The sequence below is a fragment of the Eulemur rufifrons genome, chromosome 1 (assembly GCF_041146395.1).
Source record: "Eulemur rufifrons isolate Redbay chromosome 1, OSU_ERuf_1, whole genome shotgun sequence".
Lineage (NCBI taxonomy): Eukaryota > Metazoa > Chordata > Mammalia > Primates > Lemuridae > Eulemur > Eulemur rufifrons.
This window is the reverse complement of record NC_090983.1, coordinates 65,391,433-65,419,405: the sequence shown is the minus strand read 5'-3', so window position 1 is coordinate 65,419,405 and position 27,973 is coordinate 65,391,433. Positions and strand designations below refer to the sequence as shown.

The window sequence follows — 27,973 nt, the reverse complement described above, 5'->3', positions numbered from 1 at the left end:
AAAAAACTGTTAACTATTTTATAGATGTTAAAATAATGTTTTGTGGCTATTTTCATCACTTGTGTTCTTAGACTTTTCAGACTAATATAATTACAATTCAAATCTTAGAATAATACAGAATAACTCAGTAATACCTTATTACCAGGATGTTAACATAGCCCACTTACAAAAGCAACTTCCACTTATCTTAGCTACTGAGAACACAGCCAGGATCATTTAAGCAGCCAGCACTATAATAAGGTCAATACACCCAAATCTGAATATGTCACCAGGAAAATGTTTCACGTCCACACTTTCACTTTATACATAATTTTAAACAGCTTAATGATATGCTTTCCCAATCAATAGGCAATTAGAATTGGCAAATTAGATGGGAGAAAGTTTGAGGAAAATAAGGTTCATGGAACCAACCAAATTTAAACTAGCAAGTAGTAACAACTGACCATGAGAGAGGACAAAGACAGACTACAGAAAGCAGCTGTAATAGTTTAAAAAGCAAAACACATTACAATCATTTACGGTAGGGGCAAAACCTCTTCACATTTCCTGAGGGAATCACTGTCTAATAATCGGTGTTCATACTGATCTTGTGTCACCAAGATAATTTAATTACACTCATTATTCTCAATTTAAGAAGGTAGTAAAATGTATAACATAAGCGATCCAACAAACATGTTAAAAATTTATGGCACTAAATGGAATAATTTTTATTTCTCCAGAAAATTAACTAGTGTAGAAGAGTTCATTTGTTGAAGATGCCAGATAAATGAGGCATTTTTATATTGTATTATAGTACCAAGAGGAGGAGGCATAGTTTGGAGCACAATAGTTTCAGCAAATGATAAATTTTTGCTTCCCAAGGTTGGTAATTATGTTTGTGGCAAGAAACAGATATTTTATTAGCTCTGGAAAGCTACATTTTTTTTGAGATCCTCAAAAGTGTCCAAATGCCTATGTTAAAGTAATAATAAAGTGAAATTTTAATTATGCATACGATACAATTTTTCCATAGATTTCTGATTCTGAATAAAACCTGATATATCAAATCAAATTACATGGAGACTAAATTTTCTACATCTTTGCAGGTATCTCTCCCTTTCACACTATTCATCATACATCCATTTATTCTCAGAGATACCACCTTACTGTCAATTGAGAAGACCTTATGTCCCTCTTTACAAAGCCAAAAATTTTTGCACAAAGGTAAAGCTTTCATTTTGCATGTCCATTAGAAACCAGTTCTAATCAGTCCGTGAAACAGTAATGCTCAGTAGATGAATTATAAAAACTTTACATAGATATTTAGGGGGTGTATGTGTATAGTACTGTATAACATATATTTGGATATATCTACATTCTTCTCCAAATTTAAGCTATGTACAGTAAAAGTCTGACATATAACATGGCTTAAATACAAGAGAGTTGCTGGTCCTATAGGAAACACTGCAACAGGAGTTTGTTAAGATTTGTACTGGAACATTATATTTACCATTAAGAAAACTGTAAAATTCTGGTTGCAGTACAGAACTGTACACCAGAAATGATACTTCTGAATACCATTAAAGAGGCAGGAAGATTGAATAAAAAGAAGATAGGTTCTGGAGTTAGACTAACTTGGTTTGAACACACTTTTAGACACTTAAGCTGTATGACCATTGGCAGGTTACTTACTCTGAGCCTGGTTCCTTACCTGTAAGATGGGGGAAATTAATTCAGGATTGTTTTGAGAATTCAATGAGATAAAGTAAAAACATTTACCACAGTAACTGGCTAATATTAGGCATGTAATAAATATTAGTTACCTTCCATTATCCTAAAAACAGATTTTATTCCAAGTTGATTTTACCTTTACTTGCAAACTTGCTGATGCCACTCTCCTTTCTAGATCTTCTACCTGTTGAAGGATACTCAAATCCATTTCCATGGCTTGTTCTTCTACTGACCAGTTCTCCACAATATCTCGAGTTACTTGGTTTTCTTCATTTTCATTTAATTCAATAATAGCAACTACATTTGAAAAGAAATTAATTTAAAAATCTACCTTATTAAGTTTTTCCCCTCAGTGATTTCTTCCAGAAAGTAAATAAAATTCCAGGAGTATCATGCACATCTAACTTAACATACACAAATATACTTGTGCACATGTAAGTGGCTTACTCTTAAAAATAGAAATACTCTAAGAAATACAAAATTCTATGTCTGCAGGTGTAAAAAATTGTAAAAATGTAATACCAATTTAAGAAATGTAAATAGTTACTGTTTGTTGAACAAATTAGAAAACAAGAGCAATAAATTAAGAAGCAAGACATACAGTCATGCCTCAGTATCCATGGGGGATTGGTTCCAGGAACCCCATGGATACCAAAATCCATGGATGCTCAAGTCCCTTATATAAAATGGTGTAGTATTTACATACATCCTTCTGTGTACTTTAAATCATCTCTACATTGCTTATAATACCTAACGCAATGTAAATGCTATATAAATAGTTGTTACACTGTATTGTTTAGGGAATAATGGCAAGAAAAAAAGTCTGTACATGTTTGGTACAGACACAACCATCCTTTTTTTTTTTTTTTTTCAAGTATGCTCAATCCATGGTTGGTTGAGTTCATGGATGCAGAAAACATGACTACGAAGGGCTGACTATACTAAAATATGTTTTAGAGTAAGAGAATTAATTCTCATAACTAAGTAAGAGAGCAGAAATCTCTTTTAGGTACCTACCATCCTTATTCTTGATGCAGGCTTGAGTAATATAATCCAAGTGTTTCTGAATTTGTTTTTGTAATGCCTTTTCTCTTATTCCTCTGAGATGCAGCACTTTGAGCAAAGCTTTTAGGTCCTCTGGATCAATAATTCTCCACCAACCAAACTGCATTTCTAAATAAAGATAAATATGTAGATCTTTTACAAATATTTTAAATAAGAAAGGGCCTAACACAAATCAAAAGATTTATTAACTACATAAAAAACCCATCAAAGATTCAGTTACAATATAGGAATCTATGATAATGAAATAAAGTAAACGGCTAAAACCACCTCAATGTACCTACCTTCTGGAATAGGTTTTGGACTAGGAAAATCTACTGGTTTTGCTACTTCAACAGCTGCAGGTTGAGCTGAAGAGACCTTTTCACTCTGTGGTACTGGAGATTCACTTTTACTTGAGGCAACATTCGAAGTCAAGAATGAATTACCATTTCCTTCTGATAATCCCAACCCTGATCCCAGACTAGGTAAAGGTGATGTAAATGGAATATTGGAAGTAAGCACACCAGTGGGCCACCCACAAAACTGAAGTCCCATCATAGATACTCCACTTTTCATCTACAAAAACAAAACATTTTAAAAGTACATTAATAAGTTAGGAAAAATGTTTAGGATCTGAAATTATTTTTCAAATTCTGAAAAAATATTCTTTCACTTATCACAATTAGAGGAAAACTAAATACACTTGAGACAACAATGTTAAATTCTATGTTCTTATTTGTTCCCCAAAGTAACTTCTCTTTTAGGTATATTGCAACAGTAATATGTTAAAAAGTAATTAAAGAAGTCTTAGACATTGGCACAGCAGTTCCTAACCTTTTTGGCACCAGGGACTGGTTTTATGGAAGACAATTTTTCCAAAGATGAGGTGGCAGGGGATGTAGATGGTTTTGGGATGATTCAAGCACATTACATTTATTGTGCTTTATTTGTATTAATACACTGTAATATATAATAATTATATTAATACAACTCACCATAATGCAGAATCTAATGCTGCCACTGATCTGACAGGAGGCAGAGCTTACTCGGTGATCCCCCACCTGCTGCTCACCTCCTGCTGTGCAGCTGGGTTCCTAACAGGCCACTGACTAGTATAAGGCCACAGCCCTGGGGTTTGGGACCACAGGGCTAGAAATCAGTAGTTCTAATGAAGCTTGGTGACAGAAATTCTGACTTGTTTCACTTTTCAAACTGTGGCAGGGATACTATTCAACTGATCCCCCTTGAGTGAAAATCTTCATGGGGTCAAAGATTACATAAAGCAATGTAAAAATGAGTTACAGTGAGCAGTACTAACCTGAAGAGGTGATAAAGTAAATGGATTTAGGCCAACAGGATTCTGAGCAGAAGATGATCCAAGAAGTGGAGCTGGGGCAGGTGAAGGTGACTTAGATGGTGGCTGAGACTGAGGAGTCACTAAAGGAGCAGTTGACATATCAGCATGGGTAAGTGAAGTGTCATCACAAGGTGTTCTTGGCAAAAGGCTAAACCATTGTCTATTCTTTTCAGTCAGTGTTTTTAATAACTGGTCATTGGGGAGAGGACTGTAGAACTTCCCTGGACCACCTGAACCAGTATTAAACAGATTATTCGAGTCTGTCTTTTCTATGCTGCTTTGTGTTGCTGTTGATTGAATGTTGCCCAGTGAATGTTTTCCACTGTTTGGATAAGACAACGTGCACCCATTTGCACTAACATTTGGTTTGGGGGTAATAACATCTGATTCAGGAGGCATCTTGGCTACTTCTAAAAGCTTACTTAATTTAGAAAATGAGCCAGGTTTCTGAAGAAACAGATTTGTGTTATCTTTTTCTTTAAGATCTTCCTTTTGCTCACAGTGATCTGTATCTGAACAATTTAAAGTGTCCCCAGAAGTCTCAAACATTTCTTCTTTGATCTGGATGCTTTCTGCCCTTTTAAGTTTTTCTCTTTCTTTTGCAATTTCTTCTAGCCCTGCAAAATCAAAAAGCATTATGAAGATCAGTTATTCCAGATCAAATCAATACTATAATTAAATTTTATTACTATTTATCAAATTATATGCATAAATAAACATTTCTAAATTACCTAATACTCCCTATATGTTCCTTTTTTTAATTTTTAGAGATGGGGGTTGGTTAGGGTGGCTCTTGCTATTTTGCCTACGCTGGGCCCAAACTCATGATCTTCCCACCTCAGCCTCAAAGTAGCTGGGACTATAGGCACGTGCCACCATGTCTGGCTTGTATGTTCTTCTTATAAATTATATTTTTCCTTCATTGGAAAATTAATATATGTTCAACATAAAAAAATTAAAACAAAAAATATAAGTATAGAACGATTAAAAGCTCTAGTATACGGCAAAAATTATATTTTCTTTCTTTTTTCTTTTTAATTTCAGCTTATTATGGGGGTACAAAAGTTCAGGTTATATATATTGCCCATGCCTCCCCAATCCCCCGAGTCTGAGCTTCAAGCGTGTCCATTCCCTAGACAGTGCACATCGTACTCATCAAGTAGGTATACACCCATCCCCTCCCCCCATCCCCCACCTCTGTCCGATACCCAATTGGTGTTATTCCCAAATGTGCACTTAGGTGATGATCAGGGAAACCAATCTGCTGGTGAGTAGAATGGGTTCCAACTCTCTCCAGGAGAACCAAAGAGATGCCATATCACCATTATTTCTTATAGCTGAGTAATACTCCATGCATATACCACATTTTACTAATCCATTCATGAATTGATGGGCATTTGGGTTATTTCCACATCTTTGCAATTGTGAATTGTGCTGCTATAAACATTCGGGTGCAGGTGTCTTTTTTATAGAATGACTTTTCTTCCTCTGGGTAGATGCCCAATAATGGGATTGCTGGATCGTATGATAGGTCTACTTGAATCTGTTTAAGGTATCTCCATATTGTTTTCCACAGGGGTTGCACTAGTTTACAGTCCCACCAGCAGTGTATGAGTGTTCCTGTCTCTCCGCATCCACACCAACATGTGTTGTTTTGGGACTTTTTGATAAAGGCCATTCTCACTGGAGTTAAGTGATATTGTGGTTTTGATTTGCATTTCCCTGACGATTAGAGATGTTGAACACTTTTTCATATGTTTATTAGCCATTTTTATATCTTCTTTTGAAAAATTTCTATTCATGTCCTTTGCCCACTTTTTGATAGGGTTGTTCGATTTTTTCTTACTGCTTTTCCTGAGTTCTAAATAGATTCTTGTTATCAGTCCTCTATCTGATGTGTAGTGTGCAAAAATTTTTTCCCATTCTGTAGGTGGTCTGTTTACTCTCGTGACTGTTTCTTTGGCTGTGCAGAAGCTTTTTAATTTAATTAGGTCCCATTTATTTATTTTTGTCATTGCTGTGATTGCCTTAGGGGACTTCTTCATAAATTCTTTGCCTAGGCCAATGTCTGTAAGAGTCTTTCCTACATTTTCTTCTAGAATTCTAATAGTTTCACACCTAAGGTTTAAGTCTGTTATCCACCGTGATTTGATTTTTGTGAGAGATGAAAGCTATGGGTCTTGTATTAGTCTTCCACATGTGGCTATCCAGTTTTCCCAGCACCATTTATTGAATAAGGAATCTTTTCCCCAGAGTATGTTTTTGTCTGCTTTGTCGAAGATTAGATGGCTATATGAGGATGGTTTTATATTTGGATTTTCTGTTCTGTTCCACTGGTCTGTTCCACTTGTGCCAATACCAAGCAGTTTTAATAATCACAACCTTGTAGTATAGTTTGAAGTCTGGCAAATTAATACCTCCCATTTTGTTTTTGTTGCTTAAAATTGCTTTTGCTAAATAAACGGGGTCTTCTCTGGTTCCATACAAAGTACATTTAAATCTTCCAGTAGTTCTCTGAGCAATAAATATATACACACTTAGATCTATATAATTAAAAAAAGGAAATTCTACTATACACCTAATATTCTAAACTACCTGTTTTACTAATACTCTGAAAACATAAATGTCAATAAACACATAATGATATCATAAGTTTTAATGGCTACAGAGTAGTTAATGAGCTATATCATAATTTAAGTAATCAATCTTCTGATGGAAAACTTTAAGTCCCAATTATTCACTATTATAAACAATGCTATAAATGATGAATGACCTTGTATTACATGTATCTCTGGACTTTTTTTCCTGATTTACTTCCTTAAAATAAATTCCTAGAAAAAAACTTACTGAGTCCCGAAATATGTACTTTTCAGAGTTTTTGAAATATATTGTCAAACTGCCCTCTTGAAAGTCTGCAGCAGTGTATACTCCTACCAGAGGTACACAAGAGCATCTGTGCATTGCCTACACTCTCAAAAAAACTGGAAACTATCAGTATTTTTGTCTTTGCCACCATCTGAGAGGTGAACGTCTAAATTGCATTATTTCTGATCACTAGTATTCTGAATATGTTTTCATGGGTTTATTGGTATTTCTCTTTTGTGAACTTCTGGTTCCTATTTTTGACCATTGTTTTAAAAGTAATTTATAAGAACTCTTTTAAAAACATAAATCCACTACTTTACTCAGTTTGGAAAGTAATATACTACTTTCAATTTAAAACATTCATAATGAAGGGTATAAAGTAAAGCTCTTTCTGCCCTACTCCCTCAGTCTCTATTCCTACCCTTCAGGGGTAACCATGGTTAATTATGTCTATAGATCCTTCCAGAAATCTTATATATACTATGACTATCATTTTGCACTATTACATAAATGGGATACTACTATTCACTTTTCTGCAACTTAAAATAAAATCCAAACTCCTAACCAAGGCCTACAACATTCTATGATCTGGTTCCTGAAAACCTCTACAACCTCTGCATCCCTCTTGTCCTTGATAACCTTGCTCCTCCTTTCTCCATTTTTTTCAGCTTCGCAAACATACTAAAGTTCTTTCCTTTCTTGGGGCCTTTTCTTTATTTTTATTTTTTTTGAGACAGAGTCTCACTCTGTTGCCCAGGCTAGAGTGCCGTGGCATCAGCCTAGCTCACAGCAACCTCAAACTCCTGGGCTCAAGCAATCCTTCTGCCTCAGCCTCCCGAGTAGCTGGGATTACAGGCATGTGCCACCATGCCTGGCTAATTTTTTCTATATATATATTTTTAGCTGTCCAGATGATTTCTTTCTATTTTTAGTAGAGACGGGTCTCCCTCTTGCTCAGACTGATCTCGAACTGCTGAGCTTGAGCGATCCTCCCGCCTCGGCCTCCCAGAGTGCTAGGATTACAGGTGTGAGCCACCACGCCCGGCCTCTTGGGGCCTTTTTACTTGCTGTTCCCTCTGCCTGAGATACTGTTTTATTGACTGGATCCTTATCTTCCATGTCTCAGATTAAATGTCATTTCTTTACAGAGTTTTTCTCTGATCACCTTATCTAAAATAGGTCACCCTCATTCATTTTAGAATATCATTCTATATATTTCCTTTACAGAATTTACCATGAAACATGATAATCTGTTTATTTTCTAACCCCTCATACTAGAATTTAAATCAACAGGCTCTACTTAAAGGCAGAGCAATGTCTACCTTGCTTATTATCAGATCCCAAAGGCCTAAAATAGTAGCTGCTATAAAATAGGGGCTCAATAAATGTTCCTTGAATGATGAAATAAAAGGATGAATTTAATATTTTTACTAACAATATTCTTTAGAGAGCTTTCCATGGCAGAACATATAATTGTACTTCATTTTTTCAATCAGGTGCATAATATTCTGCTGTATGGATATATCGTAATTTACCCAACCAGTCCTTTATTAATGATTGAAATAGTTCTCATATCCTTCTCTTCAAATTAGTTTCAAATTGAAATCAAAATCCTACATATCACACTTAATATTTCTGTGAAATATAGATTAACAGGGACTGGATTTACCCTCTTGTTTGAAACAACCAAAACCATACGAAATACATGAATGAACAGTTCACAAGAAACTGGACATCAAATAACCAAGATGGAAAACAAACTCAGTAAGTCCTACAATTGCCCCAGCTTATTGCCTTAGGACAGTTTCCAGGCTACAGTACAGAGAGGAGGATTCCAGGTGGAGCCTAGTAGACTCCCTGAGATTAGGAGTGGGAACTAAGAGTTCAGGGAGACCAAAGTAGCTGGAGCACTCAGGAAAGTATTCTGGAAAGGAGAGAGCTGCACAGAGAAGGAACTGCGGAGACCTGCAGAGGGACGCCTTGAGTATTCAGCTGAACAATGACCAGCACGTATGTGTGAGGAACCTACCTGAGGCCAGGGGGAAAAAAACACTTGAATGGATTAGAGGTGACTGTGCCAGGTGCTCACACAGGCTGGGAATAGCGTCTGCTCCTACCCACCAGACTGGGAAACTTCAAGATTCACAGGCATTAGGTAGAGTACTCAGAAGAATGTTGCTTCAGTAATTAGGGATAATTAGCCCTAGACTAAGCACTGTTCTAGTCCTGTCTAACAAATATTAAATGCAAGATTTGAAAAGATGAAATTTTTTCCAAGCATGTAATTTTATTCTGTCTCAGTTAAACAAAGAAGAATATTCATAGGAATTTAAAAATATCCAGTGCTTAACAAGGTAAAATTGACAATGTCTGGCATCCAATCAAAATTAGTAGGCATGTAAAGAAGCAGGAAAACATGACACATAATTAGAAGAATCAATCAATCAAAAGTGACCCAGAACTGACAAGACAGTATAATTAGCAGAGAAGGACATTAAATTTGAAAAAATAACGGGTGAAAATTTTTCACATTTGCTGAAAACTACAAACCTACAGATCCAAGAAACTCAACAAACTCCAAACAAAATGAACATGAAGGTAATTATACCCAGATACATCATAACCAAATTGCTGAAAACTAATGATAGAGAAAATCTTAAAAGCAGCCAGAAAGAAATGCCTTATATCTTTATGCACTTCTGCACATTTGCCCTGAGAAGACCACCATATTTCATCACCTCCAGTTACGTATACATGAAAATAGTTACAAATATACTCTTCACATACCTGTGTTCACAAATTCCTTTAACTTTATATAATTTATTGGCCAGTAAGGGTGTGCTATAATAATATTTGTGTTTGATTTATTCTGAGGACTAAAATCATGAAAACCTGTCAGATACTCAAAACCAAATAAAAAAACAATTTTTACTAGTTTGAGACTAAATAGATGACTTCTCATTTGTATCTAATAAAGTAGACTGAGCTGATGATTATTTTAATAGTCATGGCTGTCTTTAACCTTTATATTCAAATTGCTTAACTCTGAGCAGTTAAACCTCTAATTAAAACGTAAAACTATTTTTTAAAATTGAAAGCATATACTGGATATTTAGTATAAAAAGATTTTAAAATTTTAAACAGTTTTCTATCTCCTGTCTCATACAATCGCCTGTTCTTTCCAGTCCTTACTTCTTTGACATGTGTCAATGAGTATTAATAAACATCTTCCAAACAGATGAAAGAAAGGGACAAGTAAGAGATAAAATAGGGAGTGCTGTTTACTTGATTAATTTCCCTGGCAGTAGCTGCAAATGCATATGACACAGAAAATATCATTTCCCAATTAAATCAAACCCTAAAAGTAGCACAGTTTGCTTTGGGAAAGAGACTATGTCTCCTTGAGTTTTATTAGAATCACTCTGAACCCTTTTAGTTCACTTAACTGTTGTCACTGGATCCTTGGGGTCTGCCATTTTCAGTTCCCCAGGGAGTATTTTTCCTTTGGCTCTCTTTAGTTGGGCTGAAGCAGGCTAAACTTTTAAATAGATTTTACTAAACTCTAAGTGAAACACAGATAAAGAATGCAAGAAATGTAAAAACATTCACACTTAGAATACAGGTTCAACAGAGGTTCGACCACAAATGGCCTCCTCCCAGGGTTCAAGGGCCCTCACCCATTCAGTAGGCTTAACCTCAGGATTACTTTCATAGCTTCCCCATCTTCATGCTGACAGTGCTACCATGACCCCACTCCTAGGAGGCACCTTGATATTATTGTGGAGAAGACCAAAGGAAGCAGATCTTATGAGTTGTCTATTTAGGATTGTTCCTTTCCAGTCTGATCCAGAAAATTTTAAGAGGATGACTGATAACATAAAACTCTCACCCTTCAGGTAAGATTTTCAAACTTCCATAATAGGGTTTGGATTGTATACTTACAGACCTAATGCTATAATCATATCCTAATATAAAATGTAAGAATAATATACATATAATGGTATAGAGATAATGAACAATACACTTATTTCATTTTCCTTCCAATCCTGAATAAATTATCTACAATCTAACATATCCCAAATGGTTAAAAAAAAATAGTGAATTGAAGGGGAACAAATCCATGGTTTTTCGCTGACTGGCCATGGGGCTTTCTTCTTTCCCATTTTCCTGAGTGCCAGTACAAGGACAGTAGGGTCTTTAGCTGATTTCAACACTGTTCTCAGGGTCCTCAGTTTCTAGATCTAAAGGTTCCTTGCTAATGTTTACTGTTGCTTAAAGAAAGGAAGTGCTTTCTACTCTTTCTCAGACTAACCCATAAATACAGACCAAGGTGTGGGGTATATATAGTGTTTTGTCTCTTGGAGTGCTCTTGTTGCATGTCCAAGTCCTGTGCTACCACCATGGGGCTGAAAAATCCTTGTACTGTTAGTTCTCTGCTTGTAAGTTACTCTCATTAACAAACTTTGGTGCTATTAGCAACATGCGTGTCATTAGTGGTTTGTGTGATCATGCATCTTGTACAATAGTTGGTGCCCAAGAAAGTCCTGATGTCATGGCATTCTGGAAGGGGAAGAACCAGGAGTGAAAGAATTTCTCCTTGAGGGCAGAGGTAATTCACTTGGCAGAGTTGGGGTCACAGTAGCTGTGCCTGAGAATGACAGAAACCCTAAATCAATAAACTAAAGAGGGTGATTAGTTATGATAAGGTGGTTTGAAATTCAGTTCTATCCCTTCTCCTTGTCAGCTTAGAGATTTTCATGAGTCCTAAGGGGGAGGATGAATTAGAAGAGGTGTTGGTAGCCTCTCTGGAAGGGAAGGTGGGGCAAACTCCCACTGTCTCGCTGTTATATGACACAACTGGTCCCGTGTATGTGAAGCCAGTTATTGTAAGCCATGGTGTACGGAAGCCTGAATGGGAATACCACCAGGAGCAAATCCAGCAGTATACAGAGCAAGAGCTAGGGCCTCAAGAGGTCCACTACCATAGGCACTAGGAAGGATCCTCAGAGGCTCGGCTATGTTAGTGTAATTATAAGAAAACCCAGAGTTTGAGAGGAGAAGCCCTGACAGTGTACTCTTGGTGCAGAGAATTTTGGATGACTGAATCAGAGCAGGTCCTCCTAAGTAGACAATGGCTTTGATTTTATTTCTTCTTCGAGGAGGCAATGTTGGAAAAGAAATAGTTCTTTTAGATCATACAAACCCCATCTCAGGGCAGGAAATGAAAAGAGAGAGCCTAATAAGTAGTACAGGTTTCTGCCCAAAATAAAAAGAAAGAAGGAACAAAGAAAGGCGAAAATAGATGGGCTAGATTTCTGGTGGTCCCCCTCACACCAATAAATGTGGTATTGCTCATAAACAGAAGGAATGATTAAGACAGAAATAGAGGAGCTGCCTAATTCTAGAGTGTGGGACTGTGGTCCTGTTCAAAAACTTCAAAGGCCCACCGAGACTATGGAAATGGGACATGTGAGATGAGATACAGAGTACTGAGTGGTTCACAGGCTCAAGCAATTATTAGGAGAGGTGGAGTCACCAAAAGATTAGGTGGAGAAGGTCTCTGCAAAGGAATCTCTTTCAGAGATTAGGGCTATTAAGCTTCACCCCCACAAACTGGTAAAATCTCACAGCCTCTAGACTCTTCAGAAAAGAACTCAGAGGATAGAGCTGAGGGAAACACCCTACATCACCTTGACTCTTTTGAAATGGGACTACTGAGGGGAATATTGACAGTCATCAGCTCCACTTTATATGTTTGGTTCAACTCCTAAAGCCAAGCTTCTTTGTTCCTTGATCTGAGCCCTTTCAAACGTAAGGAGGACTAGGGCTGGGATCAGAGTCCCATGCCCTCCTCCAAGGGATTGCTAACCATATATTTCAGATTATTATGCTGCAAAGGAGAAGAGGCTCAAACATTGATAGGCTTACTAGAAATGGGGGACCATGTATTCACTGTTTTAGACTGCAAAAGAGCTCTGGCAAACAAGTTCTTCAACTAAGGTTTAGATTCAGTGTTACCTGTGGCTGAAAGATTAGAATCACAATCACTGCAAACACTTTTGAGCTTTTTGCGTGAACTCTAGTTGTTCCTTTATCAGACTGTGTAAAACTGGCATGGAAATAATGGGGGTATTTAAGTCCTGCAAAAGCATGTCCACTTATCAATTGGACATATTTATGGGGACCTCAGTGCAACACCAACAGTGTTGCACACCTAGAGAAGAAAGATTACATTTCTTATATAAGGAAAGATTCATGCAGGGGTACTGAGCAACAGCATTTCACAATTCACAACCCTGTTTAGCTAACTCTACTTGATACTAGAAATACAAGTGTCTATGACTAATCTCAGGCAAAGAGACTCTGAAGGCTCCGAAGGCATGTGTTAGTTTTGGGGTGTTTGACTTCCTCTAGCTAAAGAATGGATATGGAGTTGCTGTGTCTCTTGCATGTGCAGACAGTATACATACTGTAAAAAACTGAAACGTATTTGTTATATACTGGGGTTTCCAGATATGATATAATCAAATAATGGAGCTCCTTTCATAGCTGCTGCCATTTAACAATGGGCTTGCCAACATGGTACTGGGTTGCTGTTCCATGTTCCCTCTCATCCACAAGCAGTACAGAATTCTGGAGTAGTATTCTGAAAGATAGCTGTACCAACCCCTTCAACAATGACCTGTGTAAGATTGTATGGTCTGGGGGCCTTCTGATGTTTATTCTTTGTACACTGCTTACACCTCATAAAGGTCCCTCCACTTTGGTGAAGTTCCTCATTTGCCCTGGCCTTTACTAAGTCATATATTGTAGAACTCTCTTTATCTTCTCAGGTCCAGAGAGACAATACTGATATCTTAGCTCCAAGTGAATCCATGTCCCACAACAAGAGCACCCAAAACTCTCAACCAAATAACTTCCACTTTAGACTTGCAGTTGAGTCTGATTAATAGCATGCTGGCAATGTGCTAATTCCAGGAAAGTATAAGCCAAGTGGATACAAAATGTAGCAATAAACCTCTATGATCCAATGGAACTTGTTTTTTTATGGGAAAGGCATGCCCTTCCTGTCTCCCATCTGTCTGCATACTTTGGAAGTACTATGAGACCTTGTTTACAATGGCTCAAAATCTAAAAGGCATGGGTGACTTTCCCAGCTGTGGCCTTCAGTGCCAGCATCAGAGACTAGCTACAGATGTCACAGATGCAGGCTTTCATGACTCTGCACAAGGGTTCCTTCCTTGAATTGGCACCTATGAAGCTGAGGATATGACCCACAATTACTACCCTGCTATTTATTGAGAAGGCTGAATTCTTATCACTGAACAAATTAATATTGATTCCTTGATCTGAATAATATTAGATAATTGCATAGCTTTGGCTATTTGTTGGAATACGCAACCAGATGGCTCTATACCTCCTAATGTTGCGGTATATAGTTTGTTTTGGAATTTCTCTAGGTATCCGATACCTTCTTCAACACTGTCAACAAACACTGAAGGCACCACTTAAAATCCAATTGATTACTATTCCAGATGGGAAGGCACATATCTAGTGAGCCACACTGGGGGTCAGGGGTTGGACTGAGGGGTACTAAACCCTAAATTTTAGCTAAAGGGCCATGGGGGCTGTCTTCCTTTCCTATTCCTCAAAACTCATGAGCAAACCAGCTTAGACATTGAGCTGGTTTTCTGAGAGCCAGCAGGGTCTTTAGATGATATTGGCACTGTTCCCAGGGTCCTTGGTATGTAGCCCTTGGCCCTTTGTATGTATACTTCCTTGCGCTATCCCTAGGCCCAAAGGTCCATATATATGTTGTTTCTTAAAAGAAATAAAGGATTTTTTACCCCCTCTTGGGACTAACCTAAAAATATAGAGTGGTATGAAGGCAAGGTTTTCTCTCTTGGAGTGGTCTTGTTGCTTGTCCACTCTGCAATTGGACAAGGCATACCTCTCAGGAACCACTATAGGGGCTCAGGAGATCTTATGTGCTCTGTTACTTCTCTCCTCTTAAGTTACCATCACTAGTAAACTTTGTTATTATTAGCATCGTGTGTATTACTTATGGTGTGTGTTACCTTGCATCTTTTACAACATGAATTTAATTAATATTAATATTATTCTTTGGAAGTAATCCAAGGTCTAATATTTTCTCCATGTAATATTAATTGATGATAATGATATTACAGGAATTAAAAGAAAACTTGTACATTTAATGTTAAATCTAACCTTACTTTTATTAAGAGCACATTGTACTTTTAGGGAACTTTTAAAAAGTGATAAATAAGAAGGGAATAATGTATATTGTTGATACTGAATTAAACTGCAGCATCCATTTATTTATGGTACTTTCTACCAGTTGATACTTATTCACTGTTATCAGCCTTGCTCTCAGATATAGTACTTGCTCAGATTATAAACTTGTATGTATCGGCTCTGTGGCGCAATGGATAGCGCATTGGACTTCTATAAACTTGTATGCGCTCATGCTTTGTCTTCACCTGTGCTATATTTTTCCAATTAGATTGTGAGCTCTTTGTGGCTAGGATAGGTTAATTGATTCTTTTGCATGTCCACAGCACTTAGTGCAAGGCACAACACAGATGCAAATAAACACTTGATTAAATCATGAATTATTTCCTATTTTAATTAGTTGTAGGATAAAAAGAAGTAGTCTACATCTGTTATTTATTTTGTAAGTTCACAGCACTTAGAATATAGCAGATGCACATCCTTTAATGAAACAATAAAAACTTTGAGAAAATAAACTTCAAGTAAAAATTACTCCTATTTTCTCTCTGTTCTGCAATGACCACAAATAATAGTACAAAGTACAATTAATATTTATATATCACTTTGTAGCTCTTTTAGATACATTACTGACATGATCCTTATAACAATCAAAGAATGTATATAGAACTTGTTAAAATTCTTCTTTTGTAGAGAGGGAAATTAGGGTCCTGAGAGGTTAGGTGGTAGGGCTGGAATGGAAATGGAGGTCTAATAAGTACAAATTCAATTAATGTTACTTAATCTGAGAGGCCTAAAATTAAAAAAATAAATAAATAACTGTCTCCTATAAGTTACTCCTATAAACCTTACCAAAGACATGAAATTATTTATCTATTTACTTTCTTAATTAAAGTACTTTTAAAGTGGTATGTAAAGTACTATGCTCAACACTAAGGAGAAAAAAAAGTAGTATAGATAACCATTATAAGATTTAAATAAGGAAATAATATATATATCAATGTGCCAAAATAATGGTATAATGAATTATTTGGTTGTGAAGGAGTTCACATATAGTAAAAATTAGTTTCACTTAAAAATCTGGAGAAGTTTATGGAAGGGCTAGGATTTGAGCTGGAGCAAGAAAGATGGGTAAAATTTAGATGCTTGAAGAAAAGGTAGATCATCATCATAATGAACAGGATTTGGCATAGCACGCAGACATGGGGAGGAATATGCAAGTGTTGTGCCACAGTGAATAGACTGGTCTAGGTGAATTCACATTAGAGAACAGTATAAAGATAGTTTGGGGTCAGATTTGTATAGGGCCTTGAATGCCAAGCTAAATATATATCTATTACATCATCTTATAGGCAATAGGAAGTCATTCAAGGTTTTGGAGTAGAGGCATGATATGAGGACAGAATGTAAGGGAAGGAGGGAATTATATAGAGAGAAGCTGAGGATATACTAATATCCTAAGAACTAATTTCAGTAGTGTAGCAAAGAGACTGATTTCAGACATTTTGAAGGAGGAGTTGATGTCCTACATACTTCAAGCTTAGATGTCCAAGTGACTGAGAAGGATGTGACCCTTAATCAAATTAAAGAATATTTAATTGGTCTGGGGTAGAGCTAAGGTTGGCCTTTTTTAAGCTTTTCAGGTGATTCTAATTACAGCTAAGGCAAAGAGCCACTCACCTGGGTATATCTCAGGAAATGCTCGAATGTGTCTTAAACATGTAAACAAAAGCTCAATATTCATCATCATGAAGACATATGAAAATATAAAACTCAAAAATCAAAACAACCCCCCCAATGAGATACCACCTTATACCTATCAAAATGGCCATTATTATTTATTTCTCTTTTTTCCCCAATAAGGGCAAGAATGACCATTATGAAAAAGCCAAAAAACAGTACATGTTGGTGCACATGTGCTGAAAAGGGGAACACTTACCCACTGTTGGTGGCAATGTAAATTAGAACAACTTCTGTGGAGATCAGTATGGATACTGCTCAAAGAACTAAGTAGATCTATGATTTGATCCTGCAATCCTGCTACTGGGTATCTACCCAGAGGTAAAGAAATCATTTTATCAAAAAGATACTTGCATTTGTATGTTTATGGCAGCATAATTCACATTTGCAAAGATATAAAACCAAACTAAGTGGCCATCAACTGATGAGTGGATAAAGAAAATGTGGTGTATATATGTAAGGACTACTGGACTACTACCCAGCAATAAGAAAGAATGAAATAATGTCTTCTGCAGCAACTTGGATGGAACTGGAGGCCATTATCCTAAGTGAAGTAACTTGGGAATAGAAACATAAATGTCACATACTCTCATTTATAAGTGGGAGCTAGACTATGGCTGTACAGGGCACACAGAGTGGTATAATGGACATTGGAAACTCAAAAGGAGTGAGGGTAGGAGGGGATGAGGGATGAAAAATTGAGTACAATGTACGCTATTCAGGTGATGGGCACACATTAAAAGCCCAGACTTCAGTACAATACGATATACATATGCAATGTAATATAACTTGTATCCCCTAAATTTATTAAAATAAAAAAAAGAAAAAAGGTGATTCCATTGCTAAAAACACAAAAAGCTCAAAAACAACTGCTTTATTTATAATTTCTATTAGAGTTACATATGTGATTAACCAATCATCTCTCTCCATTGGACTGTAAACCTCTACATGACACGGATTGTGTTTTATGTAGCTTTGTGCCTCCTGTAGTGCCTACCATACAGTAGGTAGTAAAAAAAATGTACTGAAAGAAGTTTTTGCTTCCATGTACTGCCATGGGTCAATAGCTACAATCTGCAATCTGTAAGCACTGAAATAACACTTTTGTTCTCATCAGAATGTAGACATTTGGAAATGTTCAAACATACAGCTTTGAAAAGTTCAAGAAGGTTTATTGAGCACATAAATTCACAATGTACTGTGCTACTTAATGTAATAGAAATGGAGCCGCAAAAGAATAGTCTAAAAGTAGACTATCAAGAATTTTTGGTAACACAAAATTCAAGGAAGGAAGTTTAAAGGAGAAGAAAGTTTTAAACATGAACAGTGTTTGAAAAGGAATGAGGATTACAATAAAGATCTTAGATTTAAACAAGTTTCTTTCAGGGGTACAGTCAGGATGGATACTTGTTTCAAAAGTTAAAGAATAAACCACATACTGAGAAGTTTGACAATACGAAGAAAGAAAAATGGAGCAACAGCTATAAAGAATAATACAGGTGAAGCTCTTTGTCTAGTAAATAATAAAAAAATAGCTTATTTTTTATGTCACAAAGAATGGCAAAGGAAAAATCAAGGGTAGGGAGGAAATATTTATCATTGAAAGGTACATTATGAATTCAAAAGAAATAGGAATCAAGGTTTTACAATACTTATCAATGAAAGAGACTTGATTATAGAAGCACAAAACATACTGAAGAAGTAACAGGGTTTTTAAAAATACAGTTTCGTATTTAATACTTTGTAATAGATTAAGAGTTCCTACCTTCACCACTCTCCATGCCTTCTACAAAAATCCCCCCACACTGGGGAAGAATCCAGTATCGTCGTCTGTAACGATCCTGGCCGAACATCATCGAACGTAATGAGTGAGAAGCATCAAAGAGCTTCCTTCTGTACTGACTTTGTTGCTGTTAAAAAATGGTGCATATAATTACATTATGGATGTTAAATGCTTTAAAAATTAAAAGGAACTTTGTAGTTATTATGCGCTTAGGATAGACAAATTTCACTACTGAGACAAGACAGCAAAAGGGCTAAATTACATCCCGACTTCACTTTCAGTAATATTTATAAAGATAGAAATTATTTTAAGACAATTGTAATATTTTTGTTTCCATGGACTAAAAGGATAAGTTTTATTTTATCAGGTATCTTACAGTAAAATATGTTTTATACGTGATAATAAATAATGTGATCAGTATTTTACTGTATCAAAGCAAATTGGCTCAATTCTATTGATTATAGTATATAACAAATAATATTTATATTTGTAATTGACCAAACCTGTATTTGATTATATTTATATTCATGCTGTAAACTTAACAACACATGACAAAGTTTTGGGATAGATCTGTGATAAATCTAACATTTATACAATACACAGGCATCTCGTAATACTTACACAAATTCATTTTTTCTTTATGAAAAGCTCATCTTAAATTTCACTAATGCTATTGAAATTTAGTTTTTAATGAGAAGTACATAAATATGTGCAGTTTATAAATCCAATGCAAATAAAATCCACAAATATACAAATGTAAAATAAAACCTAAGATGCTGAAACTACTACCATGAAATTCAACTGAATTTTTTGAATAATTAATTTCAAGAAATAAAACTGTGCTTATATTGAAACTTTGTATTTATATGACGAGCTGAAGAATACAGAATGTTTTTTCACAGGCTCTAATTAAGTTTAATATCAGGTGTTAAGAGGCGGGCTTTTAATTTTGGTATTAAACTTTTAAGGTTTAATTGTGAGAATATTTCTGGACCGCTTCATTTTAGTTAGTAACAAAAAGCTTGTTTTTATTTAGCAGTCAGGAAAAAACTAATCCCCCATGCAATGCAGATTTTTAAAACACTGCAAAAAGATGCAAACAATCTGAAAAGTGCTTACTTTACTCAGTTTTTCGATCTGTTTTTCTAGCTCTTCAACACTTGCTGCTTGGTCACCTTCATCCTATACATAAGAAAATACAGTATCATTTATCTGTTTTTCTGATTTATTTATTCAATCAATCAGCAAGTATTTAATGAATATCTCCTGTATGTAAAGTAGTAGAAGAGGCACTGAAGAAACAAATAAGACCCAGTTCTTTTCTATAAGCTAATAATCTGGTAAGGAGACACAAAACTGGAAAAAAAAATACCTAAATAGTAGGAAACTATAAGGACTTCAAAAGACGTAGAAATTAAAAACCATGGAGTTCAGGGGAAGGTGAGATTACTTTTAGTGGAAATCTATACCAAGAGAGGCTATATGGAAGAAGTTATATTTTAATTAGATACTAAAGAATAGTTAGAAATTTATTTTTTATGTTTTATATTTTTTAAATCCTGCAATGCACAAGAATGGTTAGAAATTTATCAATATGAGAAAAGAGGACAGGGCATTCCATAAAGAGTTTGATATATCTTGACATGAAAGGTACATAAGGACAGGTAAGATAGGAGATGAGGCAAGATGAGTTTTGGGCTAGATTGTAAAGAGTTGTAAATGCTTAGCAATGAAAAATAATGTGATCCTTTGAGGGAGGTTAAATATCAGAACTCTGCTTTACAAAATTAATCTGGCAACAGTTATAAGATGGCCTGGAGCAGAGAAAGGTATAAGGTTTTAAATCTAGAAGACTGCAAAAATATTGCTACCATTAACTGAAGGGGCCATTTTTAGAGTGAAGAAGGTACATTTTGCTATTAGAATATAAATAATCCAAAGTATACATAGTACTGATTTCATAAATAGAAGGTTTGTATGTGATTATGCATAATTTTTCATTCTAAAATATGGAAATAGAAAAACTACCCCCAAATCATGTTTTAGAGGGAAAGCATGAATAGAGAGTACACAGTCTTCTTTTGATCTTAGCTGCGCTACTTGATACATGCAAATCACTTAACTTTTCTAAGACTATTCCTTTATCTGTAAATTGGTGATAACATCTGTAACACTTAATTTTTGTGAGGACTAAATAAAAACAGATCTGAAAGCAACAGAGTCCTTTCTTTAATAAGAAGAGGCAGGCATAGCTCAGTTTTTAAAAAAACAGAACTTGTTTTTGATGTTTACTTTCTATAGGCACTTTTAAAAAAACCACATTGCCACCAACCATAGACAAATATTTATTTCTAGACCAGTATGGCTATATACTCAATAAAATGAAGTGAAAAGAAGTCCCCAATAATGCTATCATTATCTATCATTTATCCACTCTTTACCCAAATTTAGGAGACCAAGTTAGGGAGGTGTTTAGGTATATTATTTGTGCTAACAGTAACATAAATTCTATTTGGGATTAAAAGAAACCTTAAAAGACAACAGGCTCAACAAAAATTAAATCTTGATTCTCAAACATATGTTTATATATTGATTCCAAAGTGATCTTTTAATCAGCAGGGCAAATGTTTGATAACCCACTCATTAAAAAAATATAATTCAGTCAATAAATATTTGAAGACATCAAATATTTGAAATAGCCAGATAACAATCAAATAAATTAACAGTCATTTTTAAGACTCTTATGATGAGAAAGAAATAAAATGTCTACTAAAGTTTTATTTAAAGGAGTTTTGGCTAATAGTACTTAGAATTTTCAGTGTATAAAAGAACTTAGAAGACCATAGAGAAAGGCAGCACCAACAACAACAAAACTAAGAACACAGCATCGATCCCTGCCATGGTTCCCCAGTTTCTCAATCAAAAAAGAAGGCCCTATGTGTCCCTACGTGTCAGAGTTTAATTGTCCACAAAACCTCTCATATGCCAACTTATGAAGTTAAAGCTCACATAGGTCTCAACACAAATTTAAATATTAAAGAAAGACTCCACGTGTTGAAGGAATGAAGACTGAGGAGAGGGAATCATTTTGAGACATCTTCTAATTGAAAGGCATCACATGGTCTCAATGGAAAACTTCTCTGCAATTAATCCTTTAGGGACTATAACCACCACTGATACTCCACCTGTAACTTAACAGGAGGCCAAACCTATTTTTTGAGAGCCAAGGGGCCTATCTTATCAATCAGGTTCATTAAGTAGTCATCATGTAGGTAATTGATGTGCCTGCCAGCTCTTCATTATGAAGAATAACACAAATCATTTAAAATAAATGTTCATTTGGCTTCTTAGGTCCCAAAATATTTATTATTTTTAAAAACTTTAAAATTGTTTCCTCACATTCATAATAAGATATATCTTTGCCAATGAAATCCTATAATCTATTGAACTCCATAATTCAACACTCATAAAAAAGTAAAATACTACTTTCTCCTAAGAAACATTAATAATGATTTTCAAATAGTATATGTATATAAAGAATAAAATGTATGGTGCGTTAATTCTCTGGTAAAAAAAAAAAGCCAGGTGAAAGAAATCATTTCTGTAAATAAATTCTAGTTTAGTTGGATAACTACTCAGTAGAATACACTGAAAACCCAATATAGAGTTCTCAAATTTATGAGAGTTAACACTTTAAAACAATTTATAATACTAAGTGCCCAAAGGGGATACTAATTCTGTGAAAAGGTGATTAATTCTGGTGAGAAAGGCTTAAGTCCTGCTATGGAAACAGCATCACTTGCAAAATGAAACAGACCGCTTATTAATGGTATCTTTTGTTTGAGTAATTACAATTCTGATACCTAAATCATATACCCTTCATATTATTTGTCATAGGATGAATGTATTAATATGTGATCCAGTGGTTTCCAAAGTACAGCATTATGAAATAATTTATTTCTGCAAGGAAATCTCAATGTAGTCTCATTTTCAGATTGGTATTCATAAAAGTTGTAAAGTAAATTCACTGCAATGAATTCTTGGATATGACACCAAAAGCACAGGAAATAAAAGCAAAAATAGACAAGTGGCACTATATAAAACTAAAAAGCTTCTGCACAGCATAGGAAACAATTAACAGACTGAAAAGGTAACCTACAGAATGAGAGAAAATATCTGCAAACCATATATTTGATAAAGGGTTAATATCCAAAATATATAAGGAACTCTTGCAACTCCATAGCAAAAACTAGGTAACTCGGTTAAAAAATGGACAAAGAATCTGAATAGACATTTCTCTAGAGAAGATATACAAATGGTGAAGAGGTGTATGAAAATATATTCAACATCACTAAACAGGGAAATGAAAACCAAAACCACAATGATATATCATCTCACACCTGTTAGGATGGCAAGAGGAGAAGGAAGAGAAGAGAAAGAAGAGAAGAGAAGAGAAGAGAAGAGAAGAGAAGAGAAGAGAAGAGAAGAGTAGAGTAGAGTTGAGTTTATGAGGATATGGAGAAACTGGACCCTTAATTTTAATGCATTGTTGGTAGGAACGTAAAAATGGTGAAACTACTATGGAAAACTGTATAAAGGCTCCTCAAAAATTAAAAAATAGAACTACCTACAATATGATGCCATAGTCTAATTTCTGGATATTTATCCAAAAAGAATTAAAATTAGGATCTTGAAGTATTTGCACTCTCATGTTCACTGCAGCATTATTCACAATGGCCAAAGGGTGGAAGCAACTACGTGTCCAAGAACAGATGGATGGGTAAATAAAATGTGGTGTATACATACAACGGAATATTATTCAGCTTTAAAAAAGGAAATCCTGCCATATGAAACAAGAAGGAAGAACCTTGAGGACATCATGCTAAGTGAAATAAACTAGTCATAGAAGGTTAATTTCTACATAATTCCAATTATATGAAGTATCTAAAATAGTTAAACTCGGATAGATTATAATGGTGGTTGCCAGGGACTGGAAGGAGGGAGAAACTATTCAATGGGTATTAAAATTTCAGCTATGCAAGATGAATAAGTTCTAGAGAACTGCTGTAAAATAACATGCCTACAGTTAACAATACTATATTGTACTCTTAAAAATTCATTAAAGAGTGGATCTCATGTTAAATGTTCTTACCAAAATTAAAGGAAAAAAGAGGTAAAATTCATGCTAGTAATTGTTATCAATCTGGTTTTAAAATATAACATTGGGAGGGATAATTTATGAAAACATTTTGCATATGCTATTTTTACCTAAGAAAAAGAACTATTAGCACATAATCTTATAAATTCTTCTACATTATTCAGATTCAGTCATAAATTTGATTCAATAACTTATCCCAATTAGGTATTGTTTTTACACATTCCATCAACAAATTCATCCCTCTAAGCCTTCTTTCTTTATTTTTCTGGCAGTACTGAACTGATGTAAGAAAGACTTCTAGATTTCTTTAAATACTCCTGGCATTGAGGGCAGAAGAAATAGTTGGCTGTATGTTGTTTTCTTGAGTGCCATTATGCAGTCCTATCAATATTTCTAGCATTCTTTTCTGGTAAAAAGTGAACTTCAATCTTTTATACATTTCCATTTCCACGGCTTATGGTAGCTTTCCCTAAACACACACACACACACACACACACACACACACAGACACACACACCCTCTATGACCTTGCCTTCTTCCCTTTGGCCTACTCTTCAAAGTAGCTCCTTCGTTTTGACTGAAACTCCTCCAATATCTTTAGAACCTTGTACCATTAATTATTCTCTCTATCTCTTTAATTTTAAATCTCCCTCTCTCATTTTATGGACTCTTTCCCTTCAACCAAAAATCATCTCAAACCTTTCACATCTGAAAAATCCTTGGCTCTTTGTCTTCCTCTAAGAATTAACTACCCTTTCTTCTGAGGCACAAGATTGGTTGATTGATTGATTTTATTTTTTAAATATTAAAATTTTTTACCCAGAGCCACACCCAAGAAGCCTTGAGCAAGTGAACTCCTCTTCTGAGGCACAAGATTTAAAACAGTCATCTTTACTTTCTCACTTTCCATTGTTATCAACCAATTATATACCCTGGTATCTGCTCTCACTCTTCTAATAAAACCATGTTGGCACTGGTTTCCAGTGACCTCTATGTTGCCAAATCCAAGAAACACTTTCAGTCCTCATCACAGTAGACTACTACGCTGCTTTAACATTGTTTATCACACCTTCCTTTTTGAAATGTTTGATTTTTCTTGATTTCTGTTATTACTACACATGTAATAAAATGACTTAAGAGAGGAGGCCTGACTGCTATCCATTGAAAGTCCTGCTTACAAAGTTGGTTCTTGCCTGGCATATGGGAACTTGGATTTCAGGAGGGTTCCCCCAACCTAACTGTTAAGATTGGCTCACTAGATCTAAGCTCTTTGTGCTAACAATGCGGTTTATACTGAACACCTGCTTTTCTTCGGTAAGTCTGGACTTTTGGCACATGCTATGCAGAGGGTACCGACACAACCAGCCCTCAATAAAAAACCTGGGCACTGGGTCTCTAATGAGCTTCCCTGGTAGACAACATTTCACACAGGCTGTCATAATTTGTTGCTAGGGGAATTAAGCCCATCCTGTGTGACTCCACTGGGAGGCGACTCTTGGAAGCTTGCACATGGTTTCCTCTGGACTTCGCCCCATATGCTCCTTGATGATTTTGCTTTGTTTCCTCTTACTGTAATAATTCATCACCATAAGCACAAGTATATGCTAAGTTCTGTGAACCATTCTAGTGAACCATTGAACTTGGAGGAGGTTTTAGGGACCTCGAACCCGTTACAGAAATCTCCTACCTCTCTGACTGTTCCTTCTTGAGCAAGAAGCCTTGTGGGCTTCTGTTAAATACCGATGTTCCCTGGGGTTCAAACTTCAGTCCACTAATTTGTTCACTAAACCAATCCCCCTGTGCAACCCTCATCTACCTCATGATTGTAAACTATCATCTATGTGCTAATAACTTTCAGATCTGTATTTCTAAGACTGAACTCTTCCTTCAGGTTCCTAAATCCAACTGACTGCTGAACTTCTGCACAGGTACCTCAAACTCCACATGTTCAAAAATAAAACTATCATGATTTTATGTCTTTAATTACCTGTTCCCTTATCTACCCCACCCCAATTTTTCATTTACTGTGTTCTTGATTTCCCTATCTTAGTTAATGGCAACAATAGCACGCAGTTTCCCAAGCCTGATAGCTAGAAATCAATCCTACACTTCCACCAACCTACATAGTCCATCTTCAAATCCTGCCTGTTCTTCTTCCTTAATATTAATTACATTCTTGCCTCCTTCATCCCAACTACCATCGCTTTAGTTTCCACCACTTACAACTCACCTAAACTATTGCAATACCTCTTGACTGACCTTCACACCTCTAATGTTGCCCTACCCGGTTTCTATCTTCCACAAAGCTGCCAGAGTGAGCCACTTTATCAAGTCTGACCATGTTAATCCCTGCTTCTTATAACCCTGCAATGGCTAGCTATTACTAAAAAAGCATAAAATCTTAGTTCATTATTATGTGTAAGACTCTCCAGTAACAGCGAGGCACTTGTAATTCCCTTAAAACACACCGTGGTTTCATGCTTCTGTGTCCTTGCTCATGCCATTCCCTCTGCCTTGTATACTTTCCCTAGATTTTTCCCCAGGTTAACATTCAGCCCAGCTTGTGGCCTCAGCTACTGGGTCCTGAAACCCTTTGTGGGAGTTTATTCCACCAAAAGTATAAATGCCTTTCCTTTGTACCTGCCTAGTCCATTGCAAACACCCTTCTCAAAGCAGTTAATACATTAACATATCACAGTTTCTTTTTGTAAGTCTTCCTCAGTAAGGCTGTAAATTGAGAGGGGACTTTCAGTGTCTTATTCATCCTTGATTAAAAGTGCCTAGAACTAGAGAAATATAACTGGTGTTTGTTTGAGAAACATATCACTATCACTAAACCTGACAATACTTTTAAAGGCATTAAGCATTATACGAATGTAACACAGTATGTTAATAGAATTAAAGAAAATACCTGAAATTAAGAACCTGCATAGCTCTTTGGAGAATTCTGAAGTAATTATATACAACAAAACATTTAACTTCTTTTGTTCAGTCTAAGTGCTTTTTATGTATAGGCATTCTATTTAATATTTACATAATAACCATCACAAAAACTTTATAAGATAAATATTATAATATTCATTTTTTCAGATAAGAAACTGAGACAAGTAAATGTCAAAACTGAATTCAAATCCAAATCTATTTGACTCCAAATTCTGTGTTTTAATATGTTATGCAGTTTTTAAGTCTTAAAATCAACCTAAATTTGATTACCTCATCTTCACAGATATCAGTCTTCTTTCCTTTTTTGTCTTCTTTATCTTCTTCATCCTCCTCATCTTCATCAGCTTGGTCATCACTATCATCATCATCATCATCATCATAATCACTGTCCCCTCCCTTCCTCCTTCTTTTGCGTCCTGGAGTGGGTGTGCCCAAGGGATGCTGCTCTTCTCCAAGATCAATGCCACCTGAAGTGTCTCTTTTGCCTGTTTTCTTAGCATGAATGATTCTGAGCCTTTAAATATTATACAAAATGATGATATGGAATAAAATCCTTCTCTATATACTTTTTAAAGACTAAACCATGAGTTTCAAGCAAAAATACCTTATAGTATTTCTTTTACAATAAGCAATATATCAATGGCAATAAAACTTAGAATTAAGAAAACTTAAGAAATATGTTTCCATAAATTACAGAATATATTAATTTTCAAGAGTTATTCTGGATACCACTTTGGAATTAGAACACATTTAAAAATACTAGGAAAGCTGAAAAGATGAACTCTAAAAATGGCCAAGTGATAATTTCTGATCCTATGCTATCTGATTGAATAAATTTCAATTCAAATTACTATAAAGAAACTATACTCTTAACATAGAACTTGAGTAATTTTAGCATGGTATTTCCTGGCAGGAAGATAATTTAGTCTTAATGTTGAATAAGTTTGGTTAGACTATGTACAAAATTTTAATTAGAAAGCAATTTAAAAAAAGCGGTAATTCCAAACAGATTCTATTTATGATAAAAGTGCTATGATAGCAACAACAATCTTAGAAAATGTGATTGCTTGACTTCTTTGAAAGAAAAGGAGAAAATGACTTTCTTCTAAGTATGAAGATATAA

General features: G+C 35.4%; 1 protein-coding gene across 4 annotated transcripts in view; it reads right to left on the bottom strand.

Moving 5' to 3' along the window:
• The window catches only part of BAZ2B (bromodomain adjacent to zinc finger domain 2B), a 256,050-nt gene that overhangs the window by 19,037 nt on the left and 209,040 nt on the right, over positions 1 to 27,973 (bottom strand). For all 4 annotated transcript variants that reach the window (XM_069496896.1, XM_069496681.1, XM_069496717.1 and 1 more), the window contains 7 exons: positions 27,121 to 27,364; positions 19,869 to 19,931; positions 18,732 to 18,876; positions 4,073 to 4,728; positions 3,057 to 3,330; positions 2,728 to 2,883; positions 1,847 to 2,007 (listed from right to left, as the gene is read on the bottom strand). In XM_069496896.1, the coding sequence (XP_069352997.1) occupies positions 1,847 to 2,007; positions 2,728 to 2,883; positions 3,057 to 3,330; positions 4,073 to 4,728; positions 18,732 to 18,876; positions 19,869 to 19,931; positions 27,121 to 27,364 (1,699 nt within the window). The remainder of the gene's footprint in view (positions 1 to 1,846; positions 2,008 to 2,727; positions 2,884 to 3,056; positions 3,331 to 4,072; positions 4,729 to 18,731; positions 18,877 to 19,868; positions 19,932 to 27,120; positions 27,365 to 27,973) is intronic.